Consider the following 19,112-nt stretch of genomic DNA (forward strand, 5'->3'; position numbering starts at 1 on the left):
TGTAAAATAGCAGATAGTAATATAATAATTTCAATTATCTAACTAGTTTCTGCAGACTTTTCCAATGCACTGTACACTAAATACTCAAATAACACAATTTAAATTATTACCTGTATTTAACCTTTTGTTTTCTTTTCTGTCTCTTTTTGGTTGCATTTTAATAAGTTGTATTAGAAGGTAGTGTGAAATAGACTGTCTTTTTCATCTTGCTGTTGGCTCCAATATGAATTTTGAGTGGAACATGGGAGAAATAAAAATTTAAATGGTTTTCTTTAAATTTGTTGGTTTCAGTAGAGGGGATGTTTTATGCAAGTAATTATACTTTTCGCCACTTGGTGCATTGCTAGAAGCATGGAGTAATTAGTTCTTTTTTTGCCACTTGGCGTGCTGCTGCATGCATGGAGTAATTAGTTATACTAGACAAAAACAGGTGGCAGAATATCAATTTCTACATTAATGGAAATGGGAAAGTCAATAAGTTTCGCATTCTATTATTGATCCATGTGTTTAGTTTCAGAGCAGCATATGGACAGTTTGAGCTTGATCTCAGGAGTATTTTCAAAATAGTGTTACCACATTGTGAAATTAGAAATTCTTCGGACAAAATTCTCATTGGGTGATGTGGATAAAAGTGAGATTGAAGATGCATCTCAGAATTTCAAGATCAATCTCATCATCAGGTGGATAAAAAACATGTGTTCCAATTGTTGTCTGCGGTCATTGAGATGGAAGTTCAATAGAATTCCCCTAACGAGATGTATCTCAATCGAGAAGTGGATAAAGTTGAAATGGATCTAATAGAATTGAGAGTATTTTTTTTTAATTTTTGAGTTACTTCAGTAGGTGGCTCAACAGTTGACAGTGAAGTTGGAAAGTAGGATGACAGAGTTCATGATGTTTGTTGAGAGGAGAAGGAAAATGTATAAGATTACTTGGAGAGATTCTCATGTTCAAAATTATAAAGAGTTGTATCGATTTGAAAGACAAAATCTGAAGTGGCTCTTGGAACACTTTTTAGATACAATTCATGAGAGAGGTGAGACTCTCAGTGCAGAACAAAAAATGAAAATTTTCTTACAGAATGCGAGGGACCCAGGTTATCAAAGTGGCATGGCAGAGGATATGGTGTGGATCAGAGCATGGTGTCTCATACATTTTGGGAAGTTGCCCAGTGTATTGCAAGATGGTTAGAAGACTGGATTAAATTTCATCTACAACCGAGGCACTAGAAAATGCGAAGTTAGAGTGACAACAGTGGTACAGATTCCCCCATGCAATGGGGCAGTAGACTGCACCCATGTGTTAATTAAAAAACCAAAGATACATAGTGACGAATATGTTAACCGAAAAGGGTTGCAAGTGTAAATGTTCAAGCTACATGTAATAATAGAAAAGAATAAAATTCACAAGTGTGGGTGCATCCTGGTCTTATTCCCTACATGACGCAAGAATATGGAGAAACTCAGATGAATTCAGGGTAATGATAGATAATAATGTTCTACTTGGTGATAGAGAGTATGGAATAGTATCATGGCTGATGACACTATAACTAATTGTAATTACTGCTGAACAGAGGGCCTATAATAATTCTTTCACAAAAGAAAGAGTCATAACTGAGAGGCGTTTCAGTCAACTGAAATGATTCCCCATTCTTCACCATAAGATATGATTAGTTGCAGAGAGGATACCAACAGTTATAATCACTCGTTCTGTACTTCATAAAGTATCAAAACATCTACAGGATGAAGACTAACATAACGCACCTGCTGAAGTGGAGAACGTTGAGAAAGCATCAGGATATGGAGCTTGTCGTAAAGGTGAGACAACGACCCCCAAGTTTTCCCGACATTTATTCCTTATTTCCAAAGTAGCTGCAGCTTTCTTTTTTCTGATATCTGGTAACTGAGATTTTGAAAATATAACTTGATGTTCTTTAACAATAAATGAACGTTTAGCTAAATTGGAGTTGTCTTCATCCATGATTGGTAGTCATATAAATGCAAGTAAATTAATCTTTAAACTAGAATAAACAACTTACGCAACAATGGAGCTGAAGTGACAGTACTTCTATCTCAGATCAGGCGGTACGTGATGCAACAATGGAGTTGTATTAGAAACACGTGTTATTTTAACTGAGCTGGATTTAGTTACATCTCTAGCTATAAAGATGCATCTCATTCGAGGAATCGCAGTTTTATCCACGTACATTGCAAGATGCATCTCAAAGATGACTTGAATCTCCGCTAGCTCAAAACTTCAATCTCACTCATTGTAACTCACTTTCATCCACATCACCCATTAACATTTTTGTCTCCATTTTCATCCAGGATTCACACTATGTAATCATTGTGAGCGAATTTTGGGATATTCTGTATAGGAGTTATTCATGTTTACGGGGAGGAGGGGACAATAACAAGCTTTCTCAGAGGTTATATGTTAAGATTAATTTTTGGTCCTACAGAATTTATCTGTTATGGTAACAATTGTTATTAGAGGAGAAAAATTCGCTCTGGTGCCGGGAATCGAACCCGGCTCCTTGGTTCTACGTACCAAGTGCTCTAACCACTGAGCTACGCCGAAGTTCAATCCACAGCACCAGATCGAATCCCTCTCCTCTACTGTTTTTCGCTTTGTGACCTTACTGCATGTTCGATATATATGTTGATATATTATATTAAGTCAACTGCCATAATACAATGAGCGGATTCAACTGAATAACTAGGTGGCCAGGATTCCACAGTATATGCACTGTTGGGTGAAGAATCTATGTAAAGATTAATTTTTGGTCCTACAGAATTTATCTGTTATGGTAACAATTGTTATTAAAGGAGAAAAATTAGCTCCGGCGCCAGGGATCAAACCCGAGTCTTTGATTCTATGTACCAAGCTCTCTAACCACTGAACTACAATGAAGTTCACTCCAAAGCATCGGATCGAATCCCTTTCATATAATGTGGCCTTACTCCATGTTCAACATCAACTGCCATTACACAAGGAGCGCACTCAACTGAGTGACTAGGTGGCCGGGATTCCACAGTTGGGCAAAGAAACCACTACCACTACTACTACTAAAAATGAACAAAAGGAACTGAACTGTTTATCCTAACGAACTATTAAAAGTAGTCACTATTTCAGGTAACAATACCTGACCTTCGTAGTTTATAACTAGTGGGTGGATGCTGATGAAAAGTCATGTTCTTATTTTTGACATTAGGACGATGTCTAGTAATATAGAAATCCTTTCTATCTTAATATCAACGTAAAAAAGTAATTTTTTACATTGCATTTTTTGACGTTTTTGAACTAATAGGTCATTTTTATATTTTTTTGGCACATTTTGGTCATTTTTAATACTTTGAATAACTTTTTTAATCATTTGGAATGCATTTTACTTTCTTCTTTACCGACAGGTCTGGTAAATCATTTTCTAACCAAATAGATCAGTAGTAATTACCTACTGAATAAGTGAATAACAGTGAAGTTTAAGTTTTATAGTATGGAACAGACTATAAAGTCCAGCCTTCATTCCTCTGAAGGCTTCACTTCACACAACGGAAGTAATATAAAATGCTTGACAGCAGCTTAGTTTAAGTGAGGACTTCGACCACTACTGTTCTCTTGTCAGTATGAGGATGTCTTTAGAATTTATGTTTGGAAGGGGGGAAACTTTCACCATGTCCTGAACAGGACATTGTGTCCTCAACATGGTTCGGAAGGGATGCCTACTGTAATAGACAGTATTTTCAACACAAAGATTGCAAGAATGGACGCTGTGCCCACAATTTGTTTTGTCATTCACACTCCCTCATTTGGAAGATCTAGTAACAAAAGTGAAGCGCAGGAGGAGGAGGAGACGGAGAATGAAGGCACTGACATGGACTACCCCTGATTGAAACACATTGTAAACCCTCATTAAAATCTACAGATTTCCCTTAAAACCTCCATTTTGTTGCATGTTCTTTTTCCTTATCTTAGCCAAATTCCAGGAAGTTGTCTCCTCTCTCCGAGATTTGCAGATGACTAATTTTTAAGAAGTCGTGATGTGAGTACGGTGAATAATATTTAAATGTCATTTTCTTTTAATTTTATGTCATTTTTCCATTAGTTTAAGGGCATTTTAATGATCATTTTAAGTATATTTTTAGGTCATCAACATCCACCCCCTATTTATAACTATATGTATCAATTTGCATATGAATAATTTCAAGCAAGAAATGAAACTAGAACTGATTTCTAAGAACACTTTCACATTTCAGTTGACATGAAGCTTTAAGTGAACTGAGAAGTAACCATCTAAACAGATTTCAACCCAAGCATATATGTTTTGTACCACTGATCTTTGAAATTGTGTGCTCTCTTTCTAACAATCTAACATTCCCTTTTCAACAAAGCTCAGGGATGCAAACAGATAAGAAGTGCCACATTTCAATGTAAGGCTATGGCCAGACGAGCTGTAAATGTCGCAAGTTTTCCGCGACAAATGTAGCTGCCGTAATTGTCGCAAAATGGGTGGCCAGATGGCACTACAAATACTGCTCAGTTTCTGCGTTAAATGTAGCTACGTGTGGCCATAAGATGTGCCACACCAGCGACATTTGTAGCTAGTTCTTTTGCGTTTTGCAGCACTCAGCATTACTCTTTAAAAGATCTCCTTCTTCACCCCCTCTCTCCTTAACCCTACTTCCATTTTTATGACATATCTTAGGACTGTACATTATTACAGTCACACACATTATTGTAATGTGCATGAAAAGAAAATTTATAGTAGAGCCACAAAGAAAACTTTTATTCCTGTGTCAGTTTTTCAACAGGCAATATTGTTTGTTAGTAACAATCGAAAGTACACTGTGGATGAAGGGTTTGCTGAAAGGCTGTAACCATATCTATTATAAAGACCTAATTTTTCATGGTTCTGTAGAAGGGTCTTGGGGATTTACAACAGATTAGACATGCTCTTCCCTTGTCAATACATGAATTTCTAAAGCATCTCAACATTAAGTAAAAAAAGGAGTTTTAAACATGACCCTTGTTCCTAAAACACAACTCAAAGAGTAAATTTGTTTGTAACATATTTTGTTTTTGTTTTTTTTTTTAATACTAAATGAAGTCGCTGTGTAGGGTTTACTGGAACGCTATTGTATAGATTTTATTACTGAAGGATACTTTTGGTCGAAAATGAAAGAAAGAAAAATGTGTACTCTCAAAGAACGATATTTTGAAAAGAGTACAAATAAACGCATCTATTATAAAAGTTCTCTTTTTCTTGGTTTTGCAGAATGCTTATTGGTCGTTGCGGGAATTTAAAATTGACCCTTATATCCCAAAATACAACTCGAAGTGAAAATTTTATTTATAACACAATAATATTTATAAACAATACTGATTTGTGAGGTCTATCCTGCAAAAGAATTGTAAATTTTTTAGCAAATGAAATCACTGTAAAGGGCTTGCTAGAACACTTTTGTATACATTTTATTATTGAAAATTTTTTTAAGTCAAAATTGAAAGAAGAAAAATGTATGTACTTTTAAAGAAAGATATTTTGAAGAGAATTAAAACATGGGGCAACTTAGCCCGGACTATACATAAGCTAAGCAATATTTATTGCCACAGTATTGTTAGTAACAAATATGTCATATTTATTGGCACCGTATTGTTATAAATCTCTCATGATAATAATTTCCCATCTAAAAGTCAATCTCCCTCTCTACTTCACTCCCTCATAAACACAAGTTGATTCTGTTGTTATGCCTACATATACATACTGAGAATTTCAACTATTAGAAAAACGGGTTTTTCTTCAAATTTGAGGATGCCTTTCTTCCATTGTACATTTTATCCAATGGTACTCATTTCATATTGGAGTTAAATGGCAAGTTGTAGCCAATTTAAGTGAACACCATATTTTAACGTTTAACGTTTACTTCATTCGCACACAACCCCCAGAATGTCTGGAGGACCACACCTGCTGTTGGTTGACGGGTCCATTGGACCTAGCTGGGAGATCTTGTTGATCACCAGCTTTCCCTCCTTAAGCCACTGGAGGACGATTTTAGTGCCATAGCAGGTCAGCACTAGGAACAGAAAAGTAGAAAGGGGAGGAAGGAAAGGGAAATGAACCCCTAGGCCTCGAATGCTCTAATGCCGTCGGGGTCGAAGAAAGTAAGAGTTCAGTCAGAGGACTGGATAGGAAAGGGTAAAGAGGGAATTAGGTATTGGATAGAGGAAAATTATACCAAATTCAGTCATTAACTCATCAAGCTGACCAGTGCTAATGGATGAGTAGCCCCACACTTTAGTTCAGCTCGGAAAAATTATGCTTACTAACAGCTGCACCGCGGGAAGGTAGGGATGGGACATTGGGTATTTGTCCAGGTTGGTTCCTTAAAGCCTTCAATGGGAAGAATTAATGGCTCTCCCCCCTGTATCCGACAGATACCCGATTTACCACGAAAATCGTCTGTAGCTGCATTTATATTGGCAACAGGCCATGATTGTTTGGCCAAACACCTGCATAGAATTGGAATATATCAGTCCCCTAACTGCGCATTGTGCAACTCAAACCAAGAAATGGATTCGGAACACCTCAAAATCTGTGCTTCAGTGGCTAGTCTTGATAATATCTTTGAAAAATATTGGAGTGCAAGAGGTCAAATGACTTTATTGTCAAACGCCTGCCAATAGAAAACAGAGTTTACGTTCTCTTAAACTTTATAGATCATGTTTCTCAGATTATTAAATTTCGAGGGAGGAGGAAACTCAAAGGTGAATCTTAGGGTATGTTACAGTCTCAGTGTCTCATAAAGTTTTTGACAAACAAAAGATATTCTAACACTGTAAGATAAGCGGGGTGGTACAAATTGTGATATCTTATAGCTAATTCGAGAGACATATTTCACTGCACTCATCATTGTCACTTGTTTTATTTTTTAATACAACTAGGCCTAAATAAAATGCCAAGATGTTGTATACCTGGCTGCAAATTCAATTACCAGAAGGGAACTCAGTGGTGATATTTACTTTTCCTTCTGATGAAGTAACAAACAACAGAAGTAAGGTTAAGAAAATAGTATTTAAAATTAGCTTACACATGTATTGTAAATTGATATTACACTAAATTATTGTAATTCTATACTGTAAAATGAATAACTTTGATTTGTTATTGCACTGTTTTTAAAGTCTTGATCTGTGTGTCCTTTACATGACATTTGATTTTCGCTTTCTACCTCATTGCTAAAAAATTAAAGCATGGCCATTCATTTTACATGGTTGTTTGTGCTTTTATTACAATATTTTTTTGCATGATATTTATTCTTTATTTATTGTCAGTTAGGGGATAAAAGTCTTTTGACTTGTATATTCTCTGACTCTCAGAGTCTCCTTTGGGATCTACTAAAGCGGAAATAAATATATTAATATAAATTTAAAGTTTAAAAATATGGATTTCATAATAAGGAATTCCCAATACCTAACTAACAATAATGTTAATTCGTTTAAGAAGGAAAATTAAATGGTCATGAATAGGTCTAACATGTCAGACGCTTGCCCCTAAGTTTTATTTTATTATTATTATTATTATTATTATTATTATTATTATTATTATAATTATTCGTTGTTTCTAAAATTCATTTATAAAGGATTATTATTACGTGCGGGTAGTCTGCTGAGAGGAAATGTTTTGTAGAATAAGTTTAATTACAGCATATTTCAATAACTTGAAAGTTTTTCGTTCAATAAAGAGACACACAAGTATCACTTTATTAATGGCTTTATCGCTGAACATTGCTTGCTATTATTATTATTATTATTATTATTATTATTATTATTATCGTTATTGTAAAATTAAGAAATGTATATAAAAAAAGTGATTTAAGGACTACGAAATGCCAGATTGTGCCGTGTTCGGATGCAACAATTATGTGAAGAAAACCAAAGGCAGAGAAGTCAAGTACTTCCTTCCAGTTTACAAGAAATGATGACCTGGCTACAATATGTAAACGAAATGACAAACATACTGACACACCAAATGCACATCCCAGCTACATTTGTAGTGACATGTAGCCACAATTGTCGCTATGTCTGGCCACCCAGCAGCAGTATTTGTCGCAGAAGAAATGGACCCAGACGCATTCGACTGCGACACGACCTTGGAATGCGCCTAACAAGCTACATTTACTGCTCCATGTGACCACTTGCATTTAACTCAACGCAGTCTATAATTTCAGCTACATTTGTCGCAAAAAACCTGCGACAAATGTAGCTCATGTGGCTGTACCCTAAAACTGATAATGGTTACTAAGATTGCAAGGAGTAGGTACAAGGAAAAGCCTTTGATGTATTTTTCTCTGTCATGTTGAATAAACTATATAGAAGGGATTGTGCTGTCATTCAAGTGTTATCATATGATTAGAATACTTACGCAGTCTTTTATGTAATAATGTATTGTACTTTGCATCATCAGGTTTCTTTGTTTTCCCTGTTAATTTGTTTCTCTTGATTCCTGATGTTAAAGACGTTAATGATGAAACACTTGCAGCACTGCTGATACTGCTAACACTAGCATCTAGAAGCAGGTTTAAGATTTCATAATCAGTGTTCTTTTCTACTTACAAATCAAAATACTATTAAATGAAAAAAATACTCTAAATCAAATGAGTTTAAGAAGAATCAGAATTTTATATACCAATAATTGGCTTTATTATATTTACTTCAAATATAAATTTGTAAATAACTGATTAAATGGCGATCTTACTCGTGTTAATTATGTAAGCATGTGAGGCGTACAGCTGTTTCGGTGTTACTTGACACCATCCTCAGAGCCTACGAGTAAGATCGCCATTTAATCAATTATTTATATTCAAGTGTTAAAAGTAGTGTACGAAAGATCCAACATGGATTACAAATTTGTGTGGCGATAGCTCAATGGATTGGGCATTATCAAATTCATGCACATATTCAATTGCTCACATGAAATTGTAGGCATAACTATTTTCCAAGATATAACCACAGTCTAGTATATACAGTCACGAAGCTCAATATGTTGGGAATATGTATCCATAGATAGTTGCTAATTCAACTGTGAGATTGTAACAGGCCATATGGCCTAATACTTGAAGGGAAGAAGAAGAAGAAGATAGTTGCTAACCACTAGGATCACTACTATCGTCTCATCACAGACAATGCGAAATAGTACTGACACAGTCTATTGTTCCTAGTACTCTCAGTTGGAGCACTGTATCGCGAGAAATGCAAAAAATCACCTCAAGTTTCGTGACTGTATATACCGAACTGTGATATAATATTATTCCAGTCGATCAGTCTCATGGTCTAGTGGTCAGAGCTTCTGGCTATAGTTCATGAGGTCTCAGGTTCGATTCCCGGTTAGGGCACAGGAATTTTTTCCAACATGTAAATTTTTCCTGTGTTCGTCCATGGTCTGGAATTTAGGTTAAGTTTAAATTTAAGACCTCTCCTGGCACCACATAATCATAATCATCCTACCATATCATCAGGGTAATGTAACTCCGCCTTCCAGGAGCCAGGAGAGAAGACCAGAAATGTCGAAAAAACAACCTGGGGGGGGGGGGGGAATTCAGTATTCATAACTTGAATATGCGTAACTAAGCAATTGCATTTTATTTCTATCTGACTACTTTCAACAGTTATATTAAACGATTATCTACAAAATGTTTATTATTTAGGGCCAAATTGAAGAAGTACCTAATTTCTCACGCCTCCTATTCTGTAGGTGAATTCATGATATTCAACAACGCTTCATGAATATTTCTGTGTTCTATTAAGTATTGATATTAAAACTTTGTGTTGTACTAGTAGACTATATTGTAAAGCTGTTCTGTACCGGTATATATTTCAACTAGACTGTGACTATAATTAAGACTTTATTACTTTCTAAGATTTTTTTTTCGTTCCACATGAAAATGAGTGTCTACATTAATAAACTCCATGTTCGTCTAGTTCAGGGCTGGACACCCGTAGCAAATCCAGACTCTAAATGGGGACGCTTAATATTCATTCGTCACGGCATCAACGCTGCATGATGTTCGGTGGGGAAGAAAGGGATTGAAGAGAAGTCATATGGCTCCCCGTGAGAGAGTAGAATCTGCTCTTGATACCCAGCCCTGATTTAGTTGAAGACACTGATTACAAAGAGTAACACCTCTTTGCGCCAGATTTTGCGAAATTTAGGCTTTAAGTGGAAAAGAACTCAAGACACCTTACAGAGAGAGAAGATATTATATTTAAAAGGACAAAGTTTTTGGGACAGATAATGCAATACAGACAAGAAAACAGACAAATAATATACATCGATCAAACATAATATATTAATAGTGACCACGCACTACCACTATCTTGGGCAGATATATCAGGTAAGGATTTTCGTGCTCCTGTTTCAAAAGGACCTCGACTTGTGATGGTTCATGAGAGAGGAGAGACTGGATTTGTTCGTAATGCTCTACTTATATTCAAGTCGAAGACAAAATCAGGTGATTATCATGACGACATGAACGCAGAAAATTTTACGAAATGGCTGAGGGAAAAACTGAACCCAAATTTACCACCATCAACTGTTCTCATAATTGACAATGCCTCATATCACAACATTCAAATTAATTCTGCTCCTATTTCAATTATATGAAAAGGGGATATGCAAAAGTGGTTGAGAGACAGAAACATTTATTTTCCACCCGAATTTACCGAACCTGAACTATATGACATCATTAAGAATTACAAACTAAAGTTCGTGGCTTGCCAGATTGACGCTTTGTTAAATGAACATGGACATTCTGTTTTGAGACTTCCATCTTATCGTCCAGAATTAAATTCAATTGAAAGCATATGGGGATTAGTGAAGAATTGGGCCACTTCTCATAATGCAACATTTAAACTGGCATGTTTGGAGACTGGTAGAGAAAAGATTTAGTGAGGTTACAAAAGAAGAACAGGCTTCAAGGTGCAAAAAATAGAGCATGATTATTTACAATGTGAAGGAATAATAGAAGATTATGAAGATGGTGTTATCACTCGTCCTTTTATATTCACCTTGGGTCCGATTCACAGTCAAATGAATCTTGTGAGGATATGTCAGCGATCGAGAAGTTTTCTGACTGATAAAGGTAGGTTTTGTTGTGCCCCGAGGCTAGTATTGCCTCTTGGCAACATAGTAAACTGTTTTGGTTATTGATAAGTTATGGAATATAGATTGAAAAGAATCATTTTCATTTATTTAATTCAATTGTATTGAAGCCATCAGTTGTTTCTCGCAGCTAGGGAAACGAGTTGCTTCGAAGCCCGTTACCACAGATGGCAGTAGAAAACTGTAACCAGAGATCTGTCACACACAGCGCTTCACCACTGTTCCACCAACAGAAATCCCGTGTAAGCATTACAGCGTGAAAAAGTACTTGTCCCTTCACGTGAACCTGTGTCAGCAAATATACAACAGCATGTGACTTCGAAACTCTGCGTGGGGAGGCTTACTAATCATTTCGTACAAGCAATACCCAAAAGGCGTTACTGCATGAATCTAATTTTCACCTTTCATAAACGACATAGAATATGTTCAAAACCAAGCTTTCAGACTCATTACTGGTGGAATCAAAACAACGCCAATAGATTCTATGAGATTCCTCACTAATATTAAGAGCATCAAAATGACAATAGAAGAAAAAGCACTGATTCAATATGAAAAACTTATCAGTTTACCAGGTAACAATTGGCATTCATACAGTCCTCTGTTTCATATCCATTGTTCAAGAATTAAAACAGAAAATCAATATCCCGAATTTAAAAGAAAACTTACAAATTAAACCAAACCCTTTAACTCTATTAAATATAGGATATAATCTAAATTTAACAGAAGAAATACTGAAATCAGAAGTAAACACTGAAATGCTGAAACAATTGTCTTTAGAGACAATTAATATTAGGTACCCTCCACAAAACTGGCTTCATTTATACACCGACGGATCCTTGATCTCCAGAGAACAAGGTGTCGGTGCAGGTGTTACGTGCTGTCTCTTCTCACTTTATAGATCTCTTGGATATGGAACAACAAGTTTTGATGGTGAAATCACTGCAATAAATGAATGTCTCAGGAATCTTCTATGCCACATCAATAAATGTAGGAATGCAGTCATATTGTCAGACTCCAAAGCAGTTATTCTATCAATCGTCTCTAAACACACACCTTCATCTCAAACAGCAGAAATAACTAAAATGCTCTCTTAATTATTATCACTCAATAAAAGAATTGTATTCCAATGGATACCATCCCATTGTGGAATCCTGGGAAACGAGAATGCGGATGCTTTAGCAAAGAAGGGCAGCACTGCTACTTACAGACCTGTTACTAAATCTACGTATTACTCTGTGAAGAGATTTATTAAATCTACATACTTAGACTTCAACAAACAAAATTTGATAACTCAATCCCAAGGGAAAAAATGGAACTCTCTGCATCAAAATCCACAGTTAATTCCCGATTTACCACGAAAATCGTCTGTAGCTGCATTTAGATTGGCAACAGGCCATGATTGTTTGGCCAAACACCTGCATAGAATTGGAATATATCAGTCCCCTAACTGCCCATTGTGCAACTCAAACCAAGAAATGGATTCGGAACACCTCAAAATCTGTGCTTCAGTGGCTAGTCATGATAATATCTTTGAAAAATATTGGAGTGCAAGAGGTCAAATGACTTTATTGTCAAACGCCTGGCAATAGAAAACAACAACAACAACATGAATCTAATTGACTAAATTAAAGACACATTAACATATGTTATAGCTGTGTAATTGAGTCCTGTTTGTAACCCTTAAGACGTTTATTTCCTTAAACGTGACTGTAAGCATTCATTTGTATAGTGTTGTCGACGAAGTTCGGAAGACTATTGGTCAGCGTAAAAGTGGTATAAGTTATTCCATCATTTCCCCTTTCCTCCAAGCCTATGCTTTGGTGTGGCATTCGACAACCACAATAAATGAGGGATTGTAGCATCTCGAGAGTCAGTCAGGCAGTTGGTCAGTCAGTTCAATTCCCGATGGAAGGTTCAATTTGATGAAGTCAGAAGCCAGAAGGCCGGACTTCGAGACAAGGCAGTAACCATGGTATCAGGCGAAGAAGTCCCATCACAATGGATAGAGGCTTCAGGCCAACAATACATTGTAAGTAGAAATTATTATATTTTCATGTATTTCAAATTTCAAACTTACATTCTTAATAAATCTTGTGAACAGTTGTGAACTAGACTTCAGTTTCTAGAAGTGCAAACTTTTAAATAAATTACGAATAACCTCAAGTTATTTCCAAGTAGGAATCCTGTATGAAATTCCTAGTAGTTCTATTGTTCTACGATAGTGGTGTCAGGATCCTGATAGTGTAACACAATAGAATAATGAGGTAATGAACATAAGTGATCTCCGCTCAAATCCATCCATCATCCTTGTAGGATAGTAGACAACGAGGGCACGACAGTTTATTTTATAATATCATAATGTTTGCTTCAGCTTTTCTTTCTCAGAATTTGTGATTTATAATACTGAAGTAATATTCTCCCAGTCAGCAGTTATCCTGACACAATACCAATAACAAAAATTTTGATCCAATATTTAACACAGTCATTCATTTATTTGGCTATGCTCATAACGAGAGATTGGCGCCGGTCAGTGAGGTGATAACATAACTCTGCATCTCAGTTGACATGCAACTGGAGCAGTCTGCTGTTTGCCAACCTTGTGCAGGAGTTGTATCACCTCATACTGATTCCGTTTTTGCCTTCGCAAGTGCATGAAAATAAATGAGAGGCACTGTATTCTCGCAAACTGATCAGGCTGTAAGCTCCACCCTTGTGTCTGCCCATCAGTCCCACGCCACCATCAGTGCACCTCGGGGACAAATTACATGGCGACATTTCTACAGCTGCGATGGTTCAAGGGCCCGTGCATACACACGTTTGCCCTGCAATAAATACCCTTGCATCTCACCCTGCACACAAGTCCAATAGCTGGCTCGGTGAGGTTCAGAGGATTTTTTATTTTATTTTAGTAGGTTATTTTACGACACTTTATCAACATCTTAGGTTATTTAGCGTCTGAATGAAATGAAGGTGATAATGCCGGTGAAATGAGTCTGGGGTCCAGCACCGAAAGTTACCCAGCATTTGCTCATATTGGGTTGAGGGAAAACCCGGAAAAAACCTCAACCAGGTAACTTGTCCCGACCGGGAATCGAACCCGGGCCACCTGGTTTCGCGGCCACACGTGCTAACCATTACTCCACAGGTGTGGACGGTTCAGAAGAGAAATTGAACCTCCGAAGCTTACAAGCATGAAGGTATCAATCTCTGCGGTTCATAGGTTTTCATACGACAAAAATACATCAGAGCCACAAGTAAATTTATTAAAGATGAGCAAGAAACAAAGAATGATAGTGTAAATTATAAATAAATTTATTTAAACAATTAAATTGTTTTCTCTGGGGGTTCTCTGAACCATTGAACACATAGGACGCACTACCACTGATTATATATAAATATATTTTGTATTAGGAAAGAATGTTGATACTATGAAGTAATGGGAATTAAAACAAAATGTGGATTTAAAGTCATTATTTACAATAATGAAATGTTATAAAAAAAATCACAACAAGAAGGATTCGAATCTGCATACTCTTCACTCCTTAGCGAACAGAAATCCATACTTTACCACTGAGCTAACGCAACATGTAGCAATGTCATTGAGTTCATACCTCATATTGTAATTTAGCCTACCGGACGAAATCTGACTTCAAGAGTCTTCCAATTTTTTTTTTGTCTTATGGTGTACACATGTTGACAGATAGACCAATAGGCGAAGACTGACCAACTAACAAAGTGACATATAATGTAGAAGATGGAACTATATAATCAACATTTTATCTTACCGTCTTCATGTTCTTCATCAGATTCAGGAGCTTCACCAGCTACTATTATTCCTTGTGGATTATTTTGGACAGGTTGTTTTATTTGTGTTGTTTTAAACTGAAATTGCAAAAAGATGGAACATGTAGCCTATAAGATACATATATTTAAATTTTCTTTCTTGTTAGATCCATCTATTGTTACGAACCATGTCATTTTACTGTGGCAGCCCAATAAATCTCCATAGTCATCTCATTGCAGGTGTAACATAGACTAGATTCCTATGGTGCATCTTGAGCAACTACTCTCTTGATTCATTGGTCTACACAACTAGCTTTATATGTGTGAATGACAAACAATCAAATAACCGCCATTAGTAAAAAAAAAATAATAATAATAATATTTTTCCAGCCTACATTGCACATGCAGATGATTGTAGCATATCTTAAATCTGTTACAGTTTGATTTATAAATGAAGGTGATTTCCGAAGTGTCCAAAGTCATTTTTTTAAGATATTAACTTGTTTATTCACGTTTTAATTGATCCTTTTCAAGCCCATATATAACTGTGTAAGTTTGTTTAACAGACTCTTCTAAGTGTTGACTTAGATCCGTTTGAAAAAAACACATGCAGGCACTAGGAACGTCAAATCTGTTTTAACAATTTTTATCATTTGACTTAACTTAGATCAGTTTGGAATCCACATCTTCATATGTCAGAGATTTGTATAAGTTAATTGGTGAGGGAGCAAAGTTTTTTCCGGGCCATGGGCATAGTATTATCTAAATTGGGCTGATTATGACTATTTTATAATGTGTTAGGTCGCAAAATGTGAGTGGTTTTTAAAAACTGATTTCTATTATTCCGAGATAGTGTCACCAAAATGAATAAGGAATGTGGAGGGATGTCAACCATGTCATAAGGCTCAAAGTAACACAAAAGTACATCACTGCATGACTTCCAATATCCAATATGACTTCATTATATTTCATTGTTATATATAATTCTTTCATTTCTATAAATGTACCATACCATGCCTGAGAAATTTCTTTTGTTGAACCTAGACAGGAAACTGACGAATATTAATATGAAATATTTAGCTGTACAAAGTTTATGTATCTGCAGTGAATATGTCTATGGAAAGCATTGTTTACTACGATAATGTAACCATTTTTAATTGTAGAGAAATCCGGAAAACAAAAATCTTATAATAATAGACAGCAAGTGTCTCATTATCACTTCACTTGGAGAAAATGAACACTGACTCTCATTCAGTATGGTTTTAAGGGTGAACAGATGTGAAAGTGTGACAAAAATGTAAATTTTTTTATTGCTTTAATAATTTGTGCATACTTTTCTGAAATATTTTATATTATTATGATGTACCGAAGTACATATGATATTTCCGTCCAGATATTCTGCTTCATCATATGATGATTCGGATTCCCGAGGATTCAATCAGACATCGGGATGGGAATCCGGTGTGGGTTAGTGGATAGAGCATCATCAAATTCTGGTGTCGGAGAGAATTTTCATCATCTGAAATATTTTGCTTGTCTGAAGGACCTAAGTGGTCTTTAAAATTTAAATGCCACAGCACGTCGCGATGTGTCACTCCCGCTTTAAGTAGCCATTTTGAAGTTTCTGTGTTATAGAAATTTTCTTGGAATTTAGATAGGCAAACTATCTGATCAGCTCTAGGAAGGCTGTGGCTTACTACTTATGGATATGGAGAAGATTGAGTGCACTGTACGAGGTGAGATAGTAGATAAATAGTACTATATATAACTTTAAACATCGTTTTCTGTAACTTACATTTTTCAATTCTTATGTAAGTTACCTTTTTCTCTGCAACCATTAGGAGTAAAAATTTGAAATTTTGCACACAAGCTTAAAACTGTATTATCTGTAATTCCGTGCAACAAAATTTTGATTTGTTAATATTTGTGAGTTTTATACATTACAAAACTTTGAAAAAAAAAAAAAAGAAAAGTGTTTCATACCTAATATTTAAAAAAAAAATAAAATAAAGCCTAAATAAAATATTTGGTTGCAGAGAAATGTTACTTTAGGTATTGGTGATACATGTGCGAAGTTTTAGGTTTATAGGTTTAGCAAATTTTTAGAAAAAGATAGGAATCTTCTATGCCACATCAATAAATTTAAGAATGCAGTTACACTGTCAGACTCCAAAGCAGTTATTCTATCAATCGTCTCTAAACACACACCTTCATCTCAAACAGCAGAAATAACTAAAATGCTCTCTCAATTAATATTACTCAATAAAAGAATTGTATTCCAATGGATACCATCCCATTGTGGAATCCTGGGAAACGAGAATGCAGACGCTTTAGCAAAGAAGAGCAACACTGCTACTTACAGACCTGTTACTAAATCTACGTATTACTCTGTGAAAAGATTTATTAAATCTACATACTTAAACTTCAACAAACAAAATCTGATAACACAATCTTAAGGGAAAAAATGGAACTCTCTGCATCAAAATCCACAGTTAATTCCCGATTTACCACGCAAATCGTCTGTAGCGGCATTTAGATTGGCAACAGGCCATGATTGTTTGGCCAAACACCTGCATAGAATTGGAATATATCAGTCCCCTAACTGCCCATTGTGCAACTCAAACCAAGAAATGGATTCGGAACACCTCAAAATCTGTGCTTCAGTGGCTGGCCATGATAATATCTTTGAAAGATATTGGAGTGCAAGAGGTCAAATGACTTTATTGTCAAACGCCTGGCATTAGAAAACAACATAATTTTTTAATTTTTTAAATGAAACATTTGAAAAATAATCACTATTATTCATAAAATACTGAAAAAAAAAAATTGAAGGTAAAGACAACTCTGTTTTAAACTAATATTTCAAATTTCAAGGTCCTAGGTCCCAAAATGTAAAAGTTATAGGAAATTCAGTAATGTGTTATTTCTCATCTGTCCACCCTTAGAGTAAGTGATTGTAACATGCTGATTTAATTTATTTCCATACATACAATTTCTCTTTTTATAGCCTATCTAGCTAATTCTCTTCTAATATTGTGCATTAGTGAGAATGAAATTGGATTACTCATCTGTGGTTTGGAATTCTTTACTCCGCAAAATTAAAATGTATTCAAGACAAATTCATGTAGCCTACTTATGTTTGTGCAGATTCCTACCCAATGTCTCTTAAAATAATTATGAGATAAACTAGGATTACTGAAGTGGGCATTCTGGAAGCAAATGAGAGAAGACATTTAAGAGATGGACAATGATTGGGTAGAGAAGAGTGGTTTCTTGCAATACGAGAAATTTATTGATTTGCCTGTCAGAAGATGTTAATTGACATTATAACATTGTAAACTGACTGAATAATAATAGTATGGTACTGGAATAGAAGGAAAAGTGGAAACAGAACTACAATAAAGAAGATAATTAAAAAAAGACTTACAATAGAAACATTGACCTCTTCTTCACTATCAGATTCTGGAGCTTCTCCAAAGACTACATATGGTTTGTGCTCCATTGGAAAGAACCAATGCTAGAAAAAAATAGAGTAACATTTGGAAAGTTCACTAGAAAGCCCGGTCATTGAATTCCAATAATTATAGACATATACTGTTTTAGACTGAGAATAATGTTAAATGAAGTTCACATTTTAACGTGAGAAATGGTAATCCTAATTGCGCTAACAAAGAAAGGTAGATATCTAACCATACTCACCTACCGACCAAAATGCGTAGGTACTGTGTATGCAAGGCTGAACTAAGCAACCTAATCTGTCATTCGTACTCGATATGACGAAAACTCTATTGTAAGTGAAATGTAGGGTTGTGATTGACACTGTGTGGATGAACTCACATGTGCTGAGGCTCGGTGTTATCTTGTCCAATAACAATTCATGATCCCTTACGTCATCCCGGGATCATGAATTGCAATTGGACAGCATAAGTCCGAGCCTCTACACATGTGAGTTCGCCCACGCAATGTCAATCACAACCTTACATACCTCTCATTATATGTACCTACCGAAAAGCTTACATTCAAGGCATGCGATTCTGCTTCTCCACAGACCACCACCTTGCATTAAAAAAAAAAAAAAACTTGACTCATACCTACAGAAAGCCGGTATAATCCAATAAACTGTTGCCAAGGCGAACTGTCATGGCGGACGCGCGCAAGGCTACTACGTAAATCA

At 35.7% G+C, this 19,112-nt stretch overlaps 1 protein-coding gene across 10 annotated transcripts in view; it reads right to left on the reverse strand.

Annotated features, from left to right (window-relative positions):
- The window catches only part of Blos3 (Biogenesis of lysosome-related organelles complex 1, subunit 3), a 70,343-nt gene that overhangs the window by 37,171 nt on the left and 14,060 nt on the right, over positions 1-19,112 (reverse strand). For 5 of the 10 annotated variants that reach the window (XM_069833758.1, XM_069833756.1, XM_069833764.1 and 2 more), the window contains exons 2-4: positions 18,366-18,455; positions 14,941-15,037; positions 8,420-8,563 (exon numbers count right to left, since the gene is read on the reverse strand). In XM_069833758.1, the coding sequence (XP_069689859.1) occupies positions 8,420-8,563; positions 14,941-15,037; positions 18,366-18,455 (331 nt within the window). Of the gene's footprint in view, positions 1-8,419; positions 8,564-14,940; positions 15,038-15,125; positions 15,145-18,365; positions 18,456-18,637; positions 18,892-18,943; positions 19,093-19,112 lie in introns of those variants that run through there. The other 5 variants (XM_069833760.1, XM_069833761.1, XM_069833759.1 and 2 more) reach the window with 5 other exon arrangements.

This window comes from Periplaneta americana, chromosome 8, assembly GCF_040183065.1.
Source record: "Periplaneta americana isolate PAMFEO1 chromosome 8, P.americana_PAMFEO1_priV1, whole genome shotgun sequence".
NCBI classification, from domain to species: domain Eukaryota; kingdom Metazoa; phylum Arthropoda; class Insecta; order Blattodea; family Blattidae; genus Periplaneta; species Periplaneta americana.